The sequence below is a fragment of the Eubalaena glacialis genome, chromosome 17 (assembly GCF_028564815.1).
Source record: "Eubalaena glacialis isolate mEubGla1 chromosome 17, mEubGla1.1.hap2.+ XY, whole genome shotgun sequence".
Lineage (NCBI taxonomy): Eukaryota > Metazoa > Chordata > Mammalia > Artiodactyla > Balaenidae > Eubalaena > Eubalaena glacialis.
The window spans coordinates 25,703,200-25,723,092 of NC_083732.1; the positions used below are offsets into that span (position 1 = coordinate 25,703,200).

General features: G+C 36.9%; 1 protein-coding gene across 1 annotated transcript in view; it reads right to left on the bottom strand.

The window, feature by feature from the left end:
- The window catches only part of SNX16 (sorting nexin 16), a 34,992-nt gene extending 15,628 nt beyond the window's left edge, over positions 1-19,364 (bottom strand). Inside the window, exons 1-5 of the mRNA XM_061171808.1 lie at positions 19,290-19,364; positions 17,341-17,588; positions 17,114-17,253; positions 11,331-11,417; positions 3,751-3,899 (exon numbers count right to left, since the gene is read on the bottom strand). Of these exons, the coding sequence (XP_061027791.1) occupies positions 3,751-3,899; positions 11,331-11,417; positions 17,114-17,253; positions 17,341-17,488 (524 nt within the window). The 5' untranslated portion in view covers positions 17,489-17,588; positions 19,290-19,364. The remainder of the gene's footprint in view (positions 1-3,750; positions 3,900-11,330; positions 11,418-17,113; positions 17,254-17,340; positions 17,589-19,289) is intronic.
- Positions 19,365-19,893: the final 529 nt, after the last annotated feature.

Sequence of the window (19,893 nt, forward strand, 5' to 3'; positions counted from 1 at the left end):
GATGGCAGGAATGGAGAAAAGTAGGCAGATTCGAGTAGTGTTTAAAGTATAAAGGCAGGGATGTGTCCACATGACTCGTGGGTTTTAGGTAGAGGATGATGCTGAATATTGGGGGAAAAGTCAGAGAGTAAGCATTGAAGTCTATCCTAGGTTTGAGGTTTGTCTGAAGGAGATGTCAAGGAGGCAACTGTAGATGTGAATCTGGAGATGAGAAAAGGGGTCTGGCTTATAGTTCCTTTATCAGAGGAAAGTGAGGGGGGATGGGCAGAAGACTTAAACAGACATTTCTCCAAAGAAGATATACAGATTGCCAACAAACACATGAAAGAATGCTCAACATCATTAATCATTAGAGAAATGCAAATCAAAACTACAATGAGATATCATCTCACACTTGTCAGAACGGCCATCATCAAAAAATCCAGAAACAATAAATGCTGGAGAGGGTGTGGAGAAAAGGGAACACTCTTGCACTGTTGGTGGGAATGTAAACTGATACAGCCACTATGGAGAACAGTATGGAGGTTCCTTAAAAAACTAAAAATAGAACTACCATACGACCCAGCAATCCCACTACTGGGCATATACCCTGAGAAAACCATAATTCAAAAAGACTCATGTACCAAAATGTTCATTGCAGCTCTACTTACAATAGCCAGGACATGGAAGCAACCTAAGTGTCCATCACCGGATGAATGGATAAAGAAGATGTGGCACATATATACAATGGAATATTACTCAGCATAAAAAGAAACGAAATGGAGTTATTTGTAGCGAGGTGCATGGAGTTAGAGTCTGTCATACAGAGTGAAGTAAGTCAGAAAGAGAAAAACAAATACAGTATGCTAACACATATATATGGAATCTAAGGAAAAAAAAAAAGTCATGAAGAACCTAGTGGCAAGACGGGAATAAAGACACAGACCTACTAGAGAATGGACTTGAGGATATGCGGAGGGGGAAGGGTAAGCTGTGACAAAGAGAGAGTGGCATGGACGTATATACACTACCAAACGTAAAATAGATAGCTAGTGGGAAGCAATCGCATAGCACAGGGAGATCAGCTCGTTGCTTTGTGACCACCTAGAGGGGTGGGATAGGGAGGGTGGGAGGGAGGGAGATGCAAGAGGGAAGAGATATGGGAACATATGTATATGTATAACTGATTCACTTTGTTATAAAGCAGAAACTAACACACCATTGTAAAGCAATTATATCCCAATAAAGATGTTAAAAAAAAAAAAAAACCTACCTAGGGAGACAAAAGATGTGTATGCAGAAAATTATAAGACAATGCTGAAAGAAATTAAAGATGATACAAACAGATGGAGAGATACACCATGTTCTTGGATTGGAAGAATCAATAGTGTGAAAATGACTATACTACCCAAAGCAATCTACAGATTCAATGCAATCCCTATCCAATTACCAATGGCATTTTTTACAGAACTAGAACAAAAAAATCTTAAAATTTGTATGGAGACACAAAAGACCCCGAATAGCCAAAGCAGTCTTGAGGGAAAAAAACGGAGCTGGAGGAATCTGACTCCCTGACTTCAGACTATACTACAAAGCTACAGTAATCAAGACAATATGGTACTGGCACAAAAACAGAAATATAGATCAATGGAACAGGATAGAAAGCTCAGAGATAAACCCATGCACCTATGGTCAACTAATCTATGACAAAGGAGGCAAGGATATACAATGGAGAAAAGACAGTCTCTTCAAAAAGTGGTGCTGGGAAAACTGGACAGCTACATGTAAAAGAATGAAATTAGAACACTCCCTAACACCATACACAAAAAGAAACTCAAAATGGATTAGAGACCTAAATATAAGACTGGACACTATAAAACTCTTAGAGGAAAACATAGGAAGAACACTCTTGGACATAAATCACAGCAAGATCTTTTTTGATCCACCTCCTAGAGTAATGGAAATAAAAACAAAAATAAACAAATGGGACCTAATGAAACTTCGAAGCTTTTGCACAGCCAAGGAAACTATAAACAAGACGAAAAGACAACCTGCAGAATGGGAGAAAATATTTGCAAATGAAGCAACTGACAAAGGATTAATCTCCAAAATACATAAACAGCTCATGCAGCTCAATATTAAAAAAATAAACAACCCAATCAAAAAATGGGCAGAAGACCTAAATAGACATTTCTCCAAAGAAAACACACAGATGGCCAAGAGGCACATGAAAAGCTGCTCAACATCACTAATTATTAGAGAAATGCAAATCAAAACTACAATGAGGTATCACCTCACACCAGTTAGAATGGGCATCATGAGAAAATCTACAAAAAACAAATGCTGGAGAGGGTGTGGAGAAAAGGGAACCCTCCTGCACTGTTGGTGGGAATGTAAACTGATACAGACACTATGGAGAACAGTATGGAGGTTCCTTAAAAATCTAAAAATAGAATTACCATATGACCCAGCAATCCCACTACTGGGCATATACCCAGAGAAAACCATAATTCAAAAAGACACATGCACCTCAATGTTCATTGCAGCACTATTTACAATAGCCAGGACATGGAAGCAACCTAAATGCCCATCGACAGATGAATGGATAAAGAAGATGTGGTACATATATACAATGGAATATTACTCAGCCATAAAAAGGAACGAAATTGGGTCATTTGTAGAGATGTGGATGGATCCAGAGACTGTCATGCAGAGTGAAGTAAGTCAGAAAGAGAAAAACAAATATCGTATATTAACGCATATATGTAGAATCTAGAAAAATGGTACAGATGAACTGGTTTGCAGGGCAGAAATAGACACAGATGTAGAGAACAAATGTAGGGACATCAAGGGGGTAAAGTGGCGGGGGTGGTGGTGGTGGTGGGATGAATTGGGAGATTGGAATTGACATGTATACACTAATAGGTATAAAATGGGTAACTAATAAGAACCTGCTGTATAAAAAAAAATAAATAAAATAAAATTCAAAAAAAAGAAGCAATACGTATATGCATAGTACATGTGTAATATAAGGTGATATACATAAAAGAAAGACTAAGAAAAAAGGGTGAAAAAAGTAAGGGCAGTTTTCTTATTTGTTTTCCATTCTTATGTGAAAAATTGCTAAAGATAGTTACGGACACAGGTGTCCATACAATATGCTATTGCTTCATTGTAAATGCTCTCTAATTTTTTTCAAAATGGCTCTAATTTATCTGATAATGTAAGTTCCAAAATTAGATACCCAGATGATATTAAATCATATAGCAATTTTCTTGTAAATATATTCAGATACAAAAAACTCATATAGGTCCTTTCTTTCCCTTTTTAATGATTTCTGGTATTTTCACTTTACCCTCTGTATAAATTAACCTGACTTCACAATTTTCATATTTTTGCATTACTTTGGAGACATATAAATATTATCATCAAAATTATATAGTGTAATTTAACTAAAAATCTACCAATATGTGAGCCACTCTGTTTAAATTATTACTAAAATTCTAAAATCAAGTTTAAAGCTGGGTGGTTTGAATATATGGCACACTGAATTTTCAACTCTGCTGACTTTTTGGAGGTGTTAATATAAATCAAACACCAAATAAAGTCCTTGCTGAAAAAAGGCAAGAAAATTACAGTTAGTGCTTTATTAGAGATAAATACGCCTACCTTATATTTTTGTGCTTGAATATATATGGTCCTAGATTTATTCTTTAGTTTAAACCAATTATTGGAATGCAGTTATAACCTGTTATTCAATTTGTTACATACCAGTTAGCAATGTCCTTGTGAGCTACTAAATTTTGAAGAAACGCTTGTAATCCTAATTGTCTATCTTCTAAAAAGTCGGCATTGTAATTATCTTTAAACCAGCGTTTTGGTGGAAGTGCTAATCGAAAGCCTGGAAACATCTCTTTTAACTGAAAAAGAAGAAAAAAGAAGATACAATGTTCAACTCAATTATATGAATTCTACAAAATCTATCCTGTTGACTATGTGAAACTATTCACATAACAAGCTTACAATAAAAGAATCAAATTCAGCTATGCTTTTTATGCCTTGGTTGTTTTATTTCTTGATTTCTACCAGTTGTGTATGCATAGGAGTTACAGTTGCTCCCTGTCCCTGCTAACACGTGGCACTGCCTGTCTTTTTAATGTCAGCCATTCCACTGGGTGTGTAGTAGTATTTCATTGTGGCTTTAATTTACATTCCTCTCTTGACAAATGGTGTTACGTATCTTCTCATGTGCTTGGATCTGCATATCTTCTTCGGTGAATTATCTATTTAAACCTTCTGGGGCCTCCCTGGTGGCGCAGTGGTTGAGAATCTGCCTGCCAATGCAGGGGACACGGGTTCGAGCCCTGGTCTGGGAGGATCCCGCATGCCGCAGAGCAACTAGGCCCGTGAGCCACAACTACTGAGCCTGCGCGTCTGGAGCCTGTGCTCCGCAACAAGAGAGGCCGCAATAGTGAGAGGCCCACGCACCGCGATGAAGAGTGGCCCCTGCTTGCTGCAACTAGAGAAAGTCCTCGCACAGAAACGAAGACCCAACACAGTCAAAAATAAATAAATAAATAAATAAATAAATAAACAACAACAAAAAAACCCAAAATGGTTCTTTAGTTTACTTCAAAAAAAAAAAAAAAAAATCTTCTGAACTCTCTGCTTTAAAAAAACTGCGTTACTTGTCTTTTGATTAAGTTGTCAGAGTTCTTTATATATTCTAGACAGAAGGCCTCTGTCAGATATATGTATGACAAATATATTCTCCCAGACTGTGGCTTGATTTTTCATGTTAACAGTCTTAACAGAGCACATTTAAAAAATTTTAATGTTACCTAATTCATCCATTTTTTTCTTTTATGGTTTATGCTTTTTTAGATACTACCTAAGAAATCGTTGCTCACTCCATGGTTACAAAAATTTTCTTCCATGTTTTTTCCTAAGATGTTTATAGTTTTAGCTTTTACATTTTGGCTTATGATCAATTTTGCATATTTGGCTTAAATTTTACTTTCTTAGGAAAGACTTTCCCACCTTTTAAGCTCGGTTAGATTTCTCTTTATACACTCTGATCAAGTGACTATAACTGGATAACAAGTTACCTCAAAACTCAGTGGTGTAAAATAACCATTTATTAGGCCATGGACTCTGTGGGCTGGTAAATCGTACAGGGAATGGTGAGGATGGGTTGTTTTGTCACAATGAATTAGAACCTCAGCTGGAAACTTGAAGTTGGGAGCTGGAAGCAACTGAAGTTCATTCCCACATATTTATACTGGATCATGCTGCTTGGTGGCTGAGACATTGGCTGGGGCTGTCAGTCACAAGCCTAACATGGCCTCTTCATGTATCCTGGACTTTCTCACAGCATAAAGTCTGGGTTTCAAAGGGGAGCATCCCAAGAGAGAAAGCCAGGATGAAGCTGTATGCTTCTTATGATCTAGCCTCATCATCCCACAGCATCAGTTCCACTGTCCTCTATTGGTTAGATCAGTCACGAGCTCACCCACGTTCAAGGGGGAGAGGAAACAGATTCTACTTCTTGATAGTCAGCGGCAAGATTCTGGAAGAGCATATGGGACTGAGAATATTGCTGCATACATTTTTAGAAAAGACAATCTGCCACACATTCTCAAATCATTAATTTATTTTTTAAATGACATTTAGCACGATGTAAATTAAGTAACATTTATTTAATTTTGGACTCTTCTACCAGACCAGTCTTCTAAACCTCGGTTGCACATTGGAATCACCCAAGGAACTTTGAGTAAGAACTCATAATATAGACTCTTTGTGAGGGCTCCATTGTAGAACAGCTCCCTCTTTTCTGAGGATAATTAATGAGGATCTTGTATCAATGACTGTGTCCTATCTCTGATATATTTGCATTTAATTAGTTGGGATATGGCCTGGGCATTGTAATTTTAAAAAGTTTTCCAGGGAAGTCCAAAGTACAGCTAAGACTTAGAATTGTTTTACATTGTAATGATTGTCTTATTCATAGTTGCACCCCCAGTGTCTAGCATAATGCCTGCTCCATTACAAGCAGCCAACAATCTATGTTCAATAAATGAATGAAATGAAATCATGTACTGTTCAAATTTCTATACTTAAATATAAGACAAAATATCACAATGTAAGAAAAACGACTAGCAAAAGAGAAAATTCACAGGGTAAAATGCTAAATAAAAATATAGAACATAAATTCTGTCTATATTTTTCTACTGGAAACCCTGATTTGATTTCAAGATGTAAACAGATAATTTTGGCCTTGGAGTCTGGTCATTTACTGTGTTTGCAATGCAAGTAATAAAAGCCATAAGGAGAAAATAAAAATAGTCTTTTTATTAATTTCAAGCTTTAAAATTTAAATGTCACATATGTCCACATGCATGGTTAGACATTTTTCCCCTAAAAAAATAATCCTCAGAAAAGAGTGAGTTGTTCCACAATTGGGCCCTCACAAAGTGTTTATATTATGAGTGCTTACTCAATAACTTTATTTTGAACAAAGGACAATTTGGGGACTATACGTTAGCTTGAAATAACTTTAGTAAAGGCTAGTTTTTATATTTCATTAAATTAAACATTAATAGATTTCCTGTGAAATGACATCATAATAGGCATTTGATGTTTCCATAAAAAAGCCTTTAAAAAAGTAATGCACATAATTTTCGGATTAAGTTGGAGAACTGAGTACACTCATCTAATTCTCTCTTTCTGCAGCCCTGCTAAAACTACAGTGAAGAGAAAAAAAAACATAAAACAACATACTGGAAACCAAAAATTAGAGAGGAGAGTAGAAATTGACTCAGGAGAGTGAAGAAAACCCAAAGTGTAGAAAAATTTATACCAGGTTTATACTTACAGAGACCTCAAATTGCTCACAAACTGGCAGCACAAGGCAGGAGATTGGAAAACACTTCTCTGGAGAGTCTGATCAATCCAACAGGAAAGACCTTAAGATCCTGACATCAGAAGTTCTCCAGCACAGCCCACCTTCCCCATTATACAGTGAATCTTAAAGTCAACATAAGCCTCACCCTTGGAGTAAGAGATTCCAATCAGCTTTTAGTACCCAACTTTTAATCATGACCAGACAACCAGAAAGAATTACTACACACTATTACTTAACATGGAAGACAAAGACAAACAGAAAAAAGTAACTCAGAGAACACAGACAGCACAAGGAGAAAAAAACATAAAATAATAAAAATACAAATTAAAAAATCACTAATACACTCAATGGATTAAGATACTACATTCAAGAAATAAGAATAAAATGACCAAAAACAGGGACATTCAGAGAATAAAAAAGATGGTTTTAGAAAGAAATAAGGAAATCTCCTTCCAAATAGCAAAAAAGAAAAAGGTAGTAAAGAAAGAGGAGGAAAAGATCTGGAACCAGCCCAAATGTCTGTTTTACAAGAAAGTTTACAGAAAGAGGGAACTGACAACACAGAAGGGAGGAATTCATTAATAAAGCAGTTCAAAAACATTTTTCTGATCTGAAACACATGGGTTGCCCACAGAGTGTACAAGATAATGAAAGAAAAGAACTTTACAAAAAGTCATTGTGAAATTTCAGATTAATTACATAGAGAAGATTCAACAGACTTCTAAAGAAGAAAAAAACAGGTGACGTACAAATGATCGGGAGCAAGAATAGCTTTGGGCTTCTCAAGGGTAATACAACACTAAAAGCAAGATGAAAATAGCTTAACGTCTTCAAAATTCTGAAAAAAAAAATTTCCAATCTATAATTCTATACCTAGCCCACATTTCAACCAAGTATGAAAACTGAATATTTTTAGACATGTGGGGTCTGAAAGACATCACATCCCATGTAATCTTCCTCAAGAAGCTACTAGGGGATTAGTTCTACTAAAAGGAAAGAGTAATTCAAGAAAGAAGACATGAGATAAAGGAAATAAAATCCAACAAAGGAAAAAAGTGAAAAAAACCCCAGAAAGACAGTAAAAGGCAAACTTAGGACACTACTTATGAACTGCCTGATGTCAATCAGTTCAGGACAGTTCAGGACAGTGTGACCCAAGAGACAGACATGTTGAGGATTACCACTGAATTTCTTTTTAATGAGAGGATCAAATGCTTGGTTGAGCTTAGCCCAGATTTTCATATGAGCTTGGCTTGTCTTGACAGTGATATTATAATGGTTCTGCTCCCTCCCTATGCTCTGCTGTGTGCTCTGCTTAGTACAGCTAAGACTTAGAATCGAGAGAATTCTAAGAGAATTCTAATTCCAACTGAGAATAATCATTTTACCTCACAGAAATACTCAGCTTTGACCTACTCTGCAACCTGGAAGTAGAAAATAGTGAGATTTTAAGTAGAATATAGAGAAAACCCTACTCTCATGGCCATATTTCTGCAAATTATTCATCACCAGCCTGCCCAACAACCCTGCCAGATGTCTCAATTCTGAAAAGTTCTATGTGTTCCAGATCTTGCTCATGACTTTGCCCTCTCACTTTCCCAGAAGAGGCTCTTAAAAACTCCTAGAGAAGCTGAAGCCAGATTATAACCCAGGAGATTAAAAAAAGAGGAATAAAAAAAAGACTAGCGTTCTACAGAAAATTTTCTTTCTAAACAGTGTTATTTTCAGTATGTTAAATAATTTTCATATTGTCAATTGACTATTTTTTTCCTCCTAGTATAGATAAATGGAAAACATAAACTCTTCAACGTTAGAAATCAGATCTATATAGTTTCTATATAATACCAAATTCCTAGCACAGTGCTGAACTCAAACTACTCATTTCACAAATACTTCATGATTGGTTTTATAAAATGAAAGATCCTAAGATTTTACTTTATTTTTAACAATTATAAAAATAATAACTACCATTTAAACTGTGTGGCTGCTGGTGTTTGACACACATTTTTGATTCTTGCCAGTAAAATCAGGTGATGGGTGGAGCTCTTGCTGGTACCTAGAAGACTGACACAGACACTTATCAATTTTAAGTGCCCAACTCAGAGTATCAAGGAGATATTTACTAGATTCAAATTAAACTTCTACTAACATCTTTCTTCAAAAGCTTAAGAGCTATCTAAATCTCAGCTTGCCTAAGATAAATATTTTGGCAACAAAGATGAATCTAGAGAGACAAAGGGAAGTAAACACTAAATAATATTTGAGTCCTGGAAAGAAAAATAAGAAGTCATAAAGGATGAAATAGCTCAAAATTGAAACTATTAGAAACTGTATGAACAAAAATTATAACAATTTCATAAAAAAGCTAAGAATTCCACTTAAGTATCTGGTAACTTCATGAATTACTTTGGTCTTCTTGTTTGTTTAATCATTAAAAAAAAATAAACAGAAGTAAAGAATTACAGGTTTTTAAATCGTGAATATAAGAACTCAGAAACAGAAAATAAAATTTACATATAATGGTAGAAATATATTAGAAATAATACTTTTAAGTATTTTGACATGTTGCAAAAAGTCATCTTAACAGTACCTTAATTAAGGATAAAATAGTTTAGCATTTTATATTTTACCTTTTCATTCAAATTGAGGTTTTCAGAAATGGTAGAAACTTTTTGGCATCCGGGCAGTTGCAAAGTCACATAAATGGAGTTTCCCACCACCAAACATTTTAAGAATATACCAACTTGAGAAGTTCTGAGTGTCCAGGAAGAAGGTGAGGGGAGGTGGCAGATGGGAAAGAATAGGACCAGTAAAGTTTCCTCTACTAAACATATGTCAAAATTAGGGAATAATTTGTGGTCCAAGTTCAGCTTACTTGGCCTCTCAGAAGTATCATAAATCACTTGCTTCTTTTGGAAAAATGCTCTTTCTCTTGGTTTCTTAAATACCAATTACCCCCACCTGCCCCACCTGATTTCTCTCCAGCTCTGTGAACGCCTCAGCTGCTGTTTTTCTACTGAACTCTTACTGCAATTAACTCAATGAATTCCCTAGTGTTGGAATTTTAGGTTGGTTCTAATTTTTTAACTATTAAAAACAAAATAAAACATGAACAAAGAAAACAACAATACATAAAGCATCATGATAAGTATCCTTAGGGCTAAATCTTGCTCATATCCGTAATTTATTATATAGGATAAATCCCAGAAATGTGATTGTGTCAAAATTATGCTCAGCTTTAGGGTGTCCTCTAGGAAGACTCATGTTTCCAACAATGGATAATACCATTTAAAGCCTGTCAACTTGACAGGTGAAAAATTGTTTAATTTTCTTTTCTTGGAGTACTTGTGATAGTAACTTATTAGTCATTTATATTTCTTCTGTGGATTACCCCATTCATATCATTTGCTGAATTTTCTATTTTTTTTTTGTTACTTATTTTTAAGGGTACTTAATGTACTGAGGTTTATTATTATCGTCTTTGTCTATGCAGTGGGTAGAATTCTAGATGGCCCTATGACCTTTGCCCCTGGTGTTGCCTCTGTGTTTTGTTTTTACACAGGAAAAGAGATTCTGTAGATGCAATTAGGGTTACTATTCAGTTGACCTTAAGAAAGGAAAATTATCTAGGTGAGCCTAATCTTATCACATGAGCTCTAGAAGGGTAAAGGTTTCTTCCTGGCTGGTGACAGAAAAAGTCAGAGATATTCAAAGCACAAGAAGGACTTGACTGTCTCTTCCTGACTTTGAAGATGGAAGGGCCATGTGCAAGGGCTGAAGAACAGTCTTCATGAGCCAAGAACAACTTTTGGCTGACAACTAGCAAGGAAACAGGGACCTTGGTCTCACAACCACAAGAAACCAAACTCTGCCAACAACCAGAATGATACTGGAAGCTGATTCTTTTCCAGACCCTCCAGGTAAGAGGCCAGTCAAGCCAACAGCTTGATTTTGACCTTGTTTGATCTTAAGCAGCAAACCCAGCTGAGCAGTCCAAATCTCTAGATAATGAACAGGTAAGTTTTAAGCCACAGTTTGTGATAATTTGTTATACAGCAATAGAAAACTAACACAATGTGCTAAATTTTTCTTTCTTGTTCATTCTTTTGTAGTCATATGATTTAGGGGGTCTTATTATACATATACATCTTTTCAAACTCACAAGATTATATAAATAATCACTTATATCTCTGTTGTCAATTTTAAGGTTTTCACATTTTTAGTATTAAAAATAATTTTTTGTTTCCAATAAAAGGAAGTTATGCATAGAGACGGGACTTCGAACTATTAAAGTTAAATGAAACAGTTAATTTTGTTTGGAAATAGCAAAGACTTGACTTCACTCAAATAATTAACAAGGAAGAAAAAACACAAATATAACAGCAGAACTCCAGGAACAGATAATTCAAAACTGAAAAGTCAGTTTTAGATTTATTAAAGTACTTACTTTATCATTAAGCCTAGAGAAGTCAGTGTATCTTCTAAAAACTACCCAGCTTTCTTCTTGACTCTTCTTTACTAGTATTTTATATACCTATGCAGAGACAGCGAGAAACAGAGAGTTTTAAAATATATTTATGTAAAAATATTTAAAAATTCAAACCAAATAATTTAAAAACTTTTACTTGACAACCCAGATCATAACAATTAATATATAAAAAATATCAGAAATTATTTAGACCATCAAATGTTCAAATAATCAAATGTAGGTACCAAAAGCAAGATTTTTTCTTAAGAAACATGACTGACATATTTGAGGCAAAATGCTTTTTTGCTGCACACAAATAATAAATAAACTTATCAGCCTCCAAAATATAGTTTATGCTAATATATTCTAAAATTAATAGAAGAATCAATCATACTTGAAAAAACTTTGAATAATCTTGTCTTATACAGTCAATTTAATTTTTAAACTCAGTAACTGTCAAGCAAAGTTTTCAAATAAATTAGATGTTTTAATCTTCAAGGCTGAAATACAAGATAAAAAATACCCATATTAGATAAAAGTTTACATTTATATAATGATGTACAATTATCTAGGCTATTGAATAGAAAACTTGGTTGAAGCAAGTCAATATTTTAAAAAGCATATAAGAAAAAGCTAGATCCTATTTTTTATAAGTATAATTTTGGAAGTACTATTTATAACAATCTCAGAGAAACATCTCCTGGTAGTTTTTGGTACAGTGTTTTGAGCTAAACTATATACATGACATATAAAAAGTACCTAGTAACTATCTATTGAATGAGTGAAACTCTCTTAAAAAGAGTAACTTTTTTTCTTAAAGTCTGCTGTGCAGTAACTTTCAATTGTAGCTCCAGATCTGCATTCTAACCACACATGGCTATAGAACAGTCAAAATGTGACTAGTCCAAATTGACATGTACTGTGCGTGTAATACAGACCAGATTTCAAAGACTCAGTATGAAAAAAGATGTAAAAATACATCATTCAAATGATTATATACTGGTTACATGTTGAAATTATATTTTAAGTATATTAGGTTGAACAAAATACATTACTAAATATAATTTCACCAGTTTCTTTTTACTTTTTCTTAACATGGCTACTAGGAAATTTTAAATTACAAATATGACTCATATCATAATCCTATTGGATGATCTAGAGACAATTCATTATTTAGGGACTGTAGATCATCCTTACCATTTGATTTTTCTCCCTTTCAGACTTCTTTTTCAGCTTTGAAGGGAGTCAGCAAGGGTTAGGATGAATCCCTTTGTTTTGAAGTAAAACATAAGTAATTTATCTTTATAACATTTAAAGGTGAGGCAGAAAATTATTTGGATACCCTGTAAAGTCTCCAGACAGCCCTGATGTAAAAATAGTCACGAAGGGGATACAAAGAAAACATTCTTTTTAGGAGTTACTAATTCAAACAAAAGGGATAAACTGACTTCAAAACTTTTGGCTATGAATAACTGATGCGTGATATAAGTCAACTTCATATGATAATTAGGTTTATCTATACATAATACATACCAACTTTATTTTCCTGTTTTAAAAAATGGGCCCTTTTCTAACTAAGCCACTCTTTACAGTGGTCCCTAAACACTCCTGTTTCTCTAGGAAAAACAAAGAGGTTTTCATTTTATCTTTTCTAGAAAGCTCTCCTACTTTTCTACTTGTTTAAGTAGTGCTTTCAATGAAAACTTTATGGACAGTATTGATCATTGCCTCCTCTATGTTCTAATAGCAGTTATTGTCTCTACTCTTTATTTGAAACTTAGTATGTACTACTTTGTACTGTCTATCTTGTTATGTACTCCCTGTTTTAAGTAAACAACAACAAATGTAGATGTATACACTAATCATAAGATACATACAGAAAAGTGCAAAAATCTTAAGTATATAACTTAATGAATTTTCAGAGTAAACACACCATGTAACTAGTACCAAGAGCAAGAAACAAAACATTACCAAAGAAGTCCACCTCACGACTCTTTCCCGATCCTACTCACCACCCCTCCTAGTCACTTTTTGTTTTTAAACACTTTTCAAAGGCTTGACACTCTATATAAGATCTTGCCAGTTTGTCCTAATACTTTCTTCAGTTAAGAGATCAATTTAAAGAAATATACCAAGGTAAAATTATTTTACAAACCTAAGACTCCCAAGCTTGTAACTCCAGCTTAGACTTCTACCCTAAACACAATACCGAATATATAGAGATATAAAATACATATATGTGTGTACACACTCACATGCACATACACATACCTGGCGTCTCCATTTTGATGTCTAACAAACATCTCAAACCTAGCACTTCCCAAAACAAATCCTGATCTTCCCCTCAAAATTTGCCATCTAGTTAAATGGCAACTCTATTCTTCACATTGTTTAGACCAAAAACCTCGGGATCACCTTTGATTTCTCCATCTACCACGTCCCAAGGCTCTACCTTCAAAATATATCCAGAATCTGATCACTTCTTAGGGCCTCTTCCACCACCTGGTCCACGCCACCATCATGTCTCCCATGGATTACTTCAGGAACCTAACTGCCTCCTGCCTCTAATCTTCCCCCACAAAAATCTAATCTCAATTCAGCAGCCAGAATGAGCCTTTAAAAAAATTAAGTCAGATCATCTGACTTTTCCTTTTAAAACTTTTCAAGATTCCCATCTCATTAGTAAAATTAGTAAAATTAGTAAATCATAAATTTACTTCATAAATTTTACTAATTAGTAAAATCAGTAAAATCTAAAGGCCTTATAAAGGCTATGTACTCTACTTGATCTGGGTGTCACACTCGCTTGCCTTTACCTGTTACCTCAGTTCGTACATCTCTTCCCATTGCTTATTCTCCTGTCAGCCACAAGGGTCTTGGCAGTTATGCCACCTGTCTGGAAAGCTTTCCCCCCAGATATTCCCATGCTAACATCTTAGTGCTAACAACTTTTCTGTGAGGCCATGACTGACAACGCTATTTAAATTGCAACTCCAGTTTCAAGAAACTCTCTATTTCCTTCCCCTCTTTTATTCCTCCCTATAGCACTTATCACCATGTGACATACTAGCATTAAAAAAAAAAAAAATACTTATCTATCTTTCATTCACTCAGTCGAGTTGTTGTCCCAACATTACCTGGAAGAGGGCCTGGCACATAACAGGTACTCCAAAAATGTCAAATTAATAAATAAATGACTATGACTAATTTCATATTTGCCACTTATTTCTTCCTCTGTATTGTCTTGAAAGAGTTTATATTTATGTATCACTGCCTTAAATTTGCCTATGAACTTTCCACACATGTCACCTCAACGAATGCTCAGTCCTTCGTATGGAAGGTAGGTCAATGTAAGGAAATGAGCCACCAATTTATTATAATTTCCAAAAATCACTCGCAAAAAAGTCAGGTCCATGCAGATTTCCCATCATATCATCAGTCTTACAATATGTGAACTCTAAAGACTGCCTCTTCATAAATTATTTCAGTATTTTTTTTCTTGGCGGTCCTTCCATACTATCATAAATTTACAGCATGAAATGTTGAAATAAATAGGAAATCATTACTTCAAGAAAATCCAAGAGAAAGAACAAACTAACTGTTTGAAAGAACAAGCTTATAAATGAATTTAATTTAGCAAGGTCACTGGATGTATAAATATATAATAACATATGAGACCAAAATATATAAACTAGCAAAGAACAAATAGAAAACATTATGTCAAGAACCTCAAACGACATCCATACCCAGAAATAAATCTTACCAAAAGATGTAAGACGTCTGCCTTGAAAACTACAAAATATTATTAAAAGAAGTTAAAGACTTAAGTAAATGGGTTAGGTTCATAGATTCAAAGACTTAGTACCGTAAATATGTCAGTTCTCCCTAGATAGATTCAATACAATCCCAATGCAAAGGGCCAAGACAATCCTGAAGAAGAACAGCAAAGCTAGAGTAATTAAGTTACCAGATGTCAAGACTATCATCAGGCTTTAGTAATCAAGACAGTGTGGAATTGGTAAAGCAGGGAAAAATGGAACACAGAATCAGATCCATACATTTATGGTCACCTGACTTATGACGTAGGCAACAGAGTAAATGCAGAGGAGAAAGAGTTGTCTTTTCAATAAAAATTTGACTTTAGGGAGAAAAAAAATGTGTCTTGACCCTGACCTCACACCACGGACAAAAAGCAATTCCAGATGGTTTACAGATCTAACTGTGAAAGGTCCAACAATAAAGCTTTTAGAAGAAAATATAGGACAACATATTTGTAACCTAAGAGGAGGCAGATTTTATTTTTTTTATAAATTTATTTTATTTATTTATTTATTTTTGGCTGTGTTGGGTCTTCGCTGCTGTGTGTGGGCTTTCCCTAGTTGTGGCGAGTGGGGGCTACTCTTCGTTGCAGTGTGCGGCCTTCTCATTGCGGTGGCTTTTCTTTTTGCAGAGCACGGGCTCTAGGCGCACGGGCTTCAGTAGTTGTGGCTCACAGGCTCAGCAGTTGCGGCTCGCAGGCTCAGTAGTTGCGGCACGTGGGCTCTAGAGCGCAGGCTCAGTAGTTGTGGCACACGGGTTTAGTTGTTCCGCGGCATGTGGGATCTTCCCGGACCAGGGTTCGAACCTGTGTCCCCAGCATTGGCAAGCATTTTCCTAATCACTGAGCCACCAGGGAAGCCCGAGGCAGATTTTAAAAAGTGCTAACCATAAAAGAAATTTAATATACTGGACTATAGTAAAACTAAGAGCTCTTGATTATCAAATGCACCATTAACAAAGGCAAACCACAGAGTGAGAGGTGATAGTCACAATACACGTTCTGAAAAAGGACTTAGGCCCAAAATGCATAGAAAACTACAAATCAAAGTGGAAAAGGCTTTCCAAAAGAAAAATGAACAAAGGTCTTGAACAGACACTTCAGAAGAGAATATCCAAATGGCCAAAAAAAAAAGTCTTAAATGCAAATTAAAACCACAATGTGGTATCATTCTACCCACTAGAATAGCTAAAATGAAAAAGACAGAAAAATACCACATGTTGGGAAGACATGGAGTAACTGGAACTCTCATACACTACTTAAAGGAGTATAACTTAATACAACCACTCTGGTCCATTGTTCATCAGTATCTTCTAAAGCTGGGCAGATGATCCAGCAATTTTACTCCTAGGGAGCTATCAAAAAGAAATGAGTACATGTGTTTACTGAGTGACAAGTACTAAAAGGTTCACAGCATTAGTATTTGTAAGAGTCCAAACTGGAAATTATCTAAACGCTCCTTAACAGTAGAATGGATAAATTGTAGTATATTCACATAAAGGAATAGCATCAGTAATAAAAATGAGCTGCCTACAATTACATGCAAAATCAAGGATGAATCTTACAAACATAATGCTGAAGAGACCATACCCAAGAGTACATACTCCATAATTCCACTTACATAAAGTACAAAAATAGGCAGAATTAATCTAGGCTATCAGGAGAGTGGGTATTGACTGACAGAGAGCATGGGGGGAGGCTTTTAGGCTGTTGTAATGGTCTGTTCTTGATTTGTGTGCTAGTTTCACAGCTGTGACTGGTTTGTGAAAATTCGTTCAAGTAAAGCAAAAGTTCACTACGGCATGACAACTTAAGGGGTATAAACCATTTGAATTTTATGTTCAAGAAATTACAAGTATAGGCTAACATCACTTAACACAAGTTTAGAACACAGGTTAATCAATTTTTCGTCTTCTACTGATGTACAGCAGAAGTCAATACTCACAGTAAATTTAGCTCTTTCTTCCATCACCTCATAACCCAGGATAATAGGTGTAGAAGGTCTATCTTCCAAATTCACTGTTTCAGGATTTTGTTCTTCACTTTCTCTTGGTCTAGCAGAATACTCAATGGAAGAATCTGCACCTGTAAATTTAGTCCTAATGAGGGGACTGCTACAGACAGATGAAGTGCTTTCCATTTGATCAGGTACACCTGTCTGTTTAAAATTACCCATATTTGAGTCTTCTAACTGGCCTTTGGAAGAGTTTGAGCTTGTTGAGATACTCCCAAAAGAAGAACTTCTTTGGTTTCTGTTGGTTGCAAAACTGGAAGCAGAGTTCCCTATTGGCATAGGAACTGGGACATAAGGAGTTGCCATCTTCTTTTGGCTTTTGCAACAAACCTGCACACTTCTGAGTTCAAACAATTAGAGAACAAATAATATGCAATCCATTATTTTCTTCTTAGGAATTCACTACCTAAAAATGAGAAGAACATATTGAAAGATTAGTCTTTAATCGGGAGCATTATCCAAAAAAACCCCAGAATGCTCATATCCATTTCTTTTAATTTCGTGGCACTCTATTACTTTATTTGGAATGAAAACATGCCCCAAACCCCCTCCTTTAATCCCAAAATATCATCTCTATGAACTCCCGTTTTTAAGGTAAGGAGAGCAGAAGTATTCACACCCTTTTTCTTGACCTTGATCCTTTTTTACCCACTTTATTTCTTCGTGATAGATTTCTATAACGTCCATTGTAACCTGATCTCATCTATATGAGTTGGAAAGAGGAAAAGTGATAAAGACCGTCCGGAAACTTTATTCTCTGCTTATGATCCTGACACTACTAAATACAGTACAGGGAGGGAAGGGTAAAGGGAAGGAAAGAAAGGGAGAAGAATTATTCATATTTCCTTCTGATTTAATTAGTGAAACTGAACAATTTAGACACCTTGTAAGATACATAATAACAGTTCGTAAAGCAACGGTTTATTAAACCCAGGATCAAATGGATTTAAAAAAAAACTTAGTCAAATTACATTAATCAAATAAACCCCAAAGAACATTAAACTTATATCCAAAAAGATTAAACGAATAAAAGTTTAAATATTCTTCAGTTTCTAGATCATCACTAATTCTGCTATGCCATAAAGTGCAGGTACGTAACAAATCTTCAAAACTCATACTCGGTAAGTTCTGTTGTCAAAAGGATGAGTTTATCTTGCCTCAGAATAATTTCGTAATGATACAAAGAAAAAAGCTTTACCACTAAGTTGTTAACTAATAAACTAAGAAATGGCGATAACTACAGACCGGGGAAATGGCACATAACAAGAGGTCTGCCTATCCAATTACATCTACGCAACCCTACTGGTGAGAAAGGTAGGAAACAAGCCGCTCAGGCTCTGACAGATGCTGAAATAAAATTTTTAACCCAGCCACGTGGCTCTGGGATACCTTCCCCATCATCAAAGATTCAGGAAACTTGAGCTGCTGATTCACCGCTCCTCGGTTCCGCCCGATGGCCTCCCCAAAAAGAAGCAAATAAAAGTCTGAAATCTCAACCTCCTCACCGCCTGTAAGGTCGCCCCGCCTCTAGCCATTCGAATACCTGAGGCCGCAGGACTGGCGCGAGGGGCGCTCAGACCAATACAGCCATTGACCTTGCAAAGACGTGAGCGCTACCCAAACATAAGAAAAACGTACTGGGCTCATTAAGAGTGTCTCCACTTTTGCCTTGGCATCGACATGCTCTGAGGACGAACATCTCAGTGCTACTCTGGAAAACCAAGGGCAGGTGAAGTGTCCCGAGCCTGAGCAACACGGTGGGCGAGAGAAGTCGGTGGCGAGAGCAAAGTGCAGAAGCCCGGGCTTAGCTCGACCCCAGGAGTGTCTGGTCGGTGTCTGATCAGGCCAAGGGTCTTCGGCTCGGTGGACGGCAAGACTCACCGCTCCCGGAGCTCCTTGGGGCCCCAAGACGGTCCTGCCTCCGCCGCCCAGGGCGCAGCCAGCGCCTCCCAGACGCCGGGCGGAGTTGGCGGTGGCCTGAGGTTGGCCTGGAGCTCCTGCCGCATACGCCCACCCTCCTGGGGAGCCGGCCCGCCGCCAGCCAACCGCGGGGGCGCAGGTGTCACTGCACGAGCGCCCAGGACAGCGCCCGCTGCCCGGTCCCTACCTTAGCCCGCTCCGCGATCCAGCTCGGGCGCGCTTCCCTGGGACGGTTAAATCCGACCCTACTTAACCGCAGCGTTCCGTCTCCACCCACCACACCGAGAGGCCTCACGTGACCCCCCTTCCAGAAACAGCTGCTCCCTGCCTCTGCCCGCCTCCGCCCGGGCCGCAGGGCCCAGGATCCCGGCGAGGTGGAGGGCGGGGCTGGGCGGGGCCGCCGCTTCAGGAAGTGACGTCACGGCAAGGGCGCCGGCCCCCAGAGGCGCAGGCAGGAGTTGCGGGGCTAGGGGTCTTTGGCACCTAGGTTGAAACTAGTTTTGTGGTAAGAATTTTACCTTCTTTTCCATAGCTTTATTTTTATAAGTTAACTTTTGAGAAATGGAGACTACGGTACCTAGTTTGCCCAACAGGTGATGAGAAGACTACAATTCCCGGGAGGCACTGCGGCCAACATTGGCCCGGGCTTCTGCTCTGCATCATGGGACTTGTAGTCATCATCAGTTCGGGCTGGTTCTACTAAGTTACAGATTAGTTTCCAGAATTAACAGCGCTTTAAGGGATGACAGTTGATTCTGAGTGAGAAGATAGAATGCTCCGCTACAGCCTAT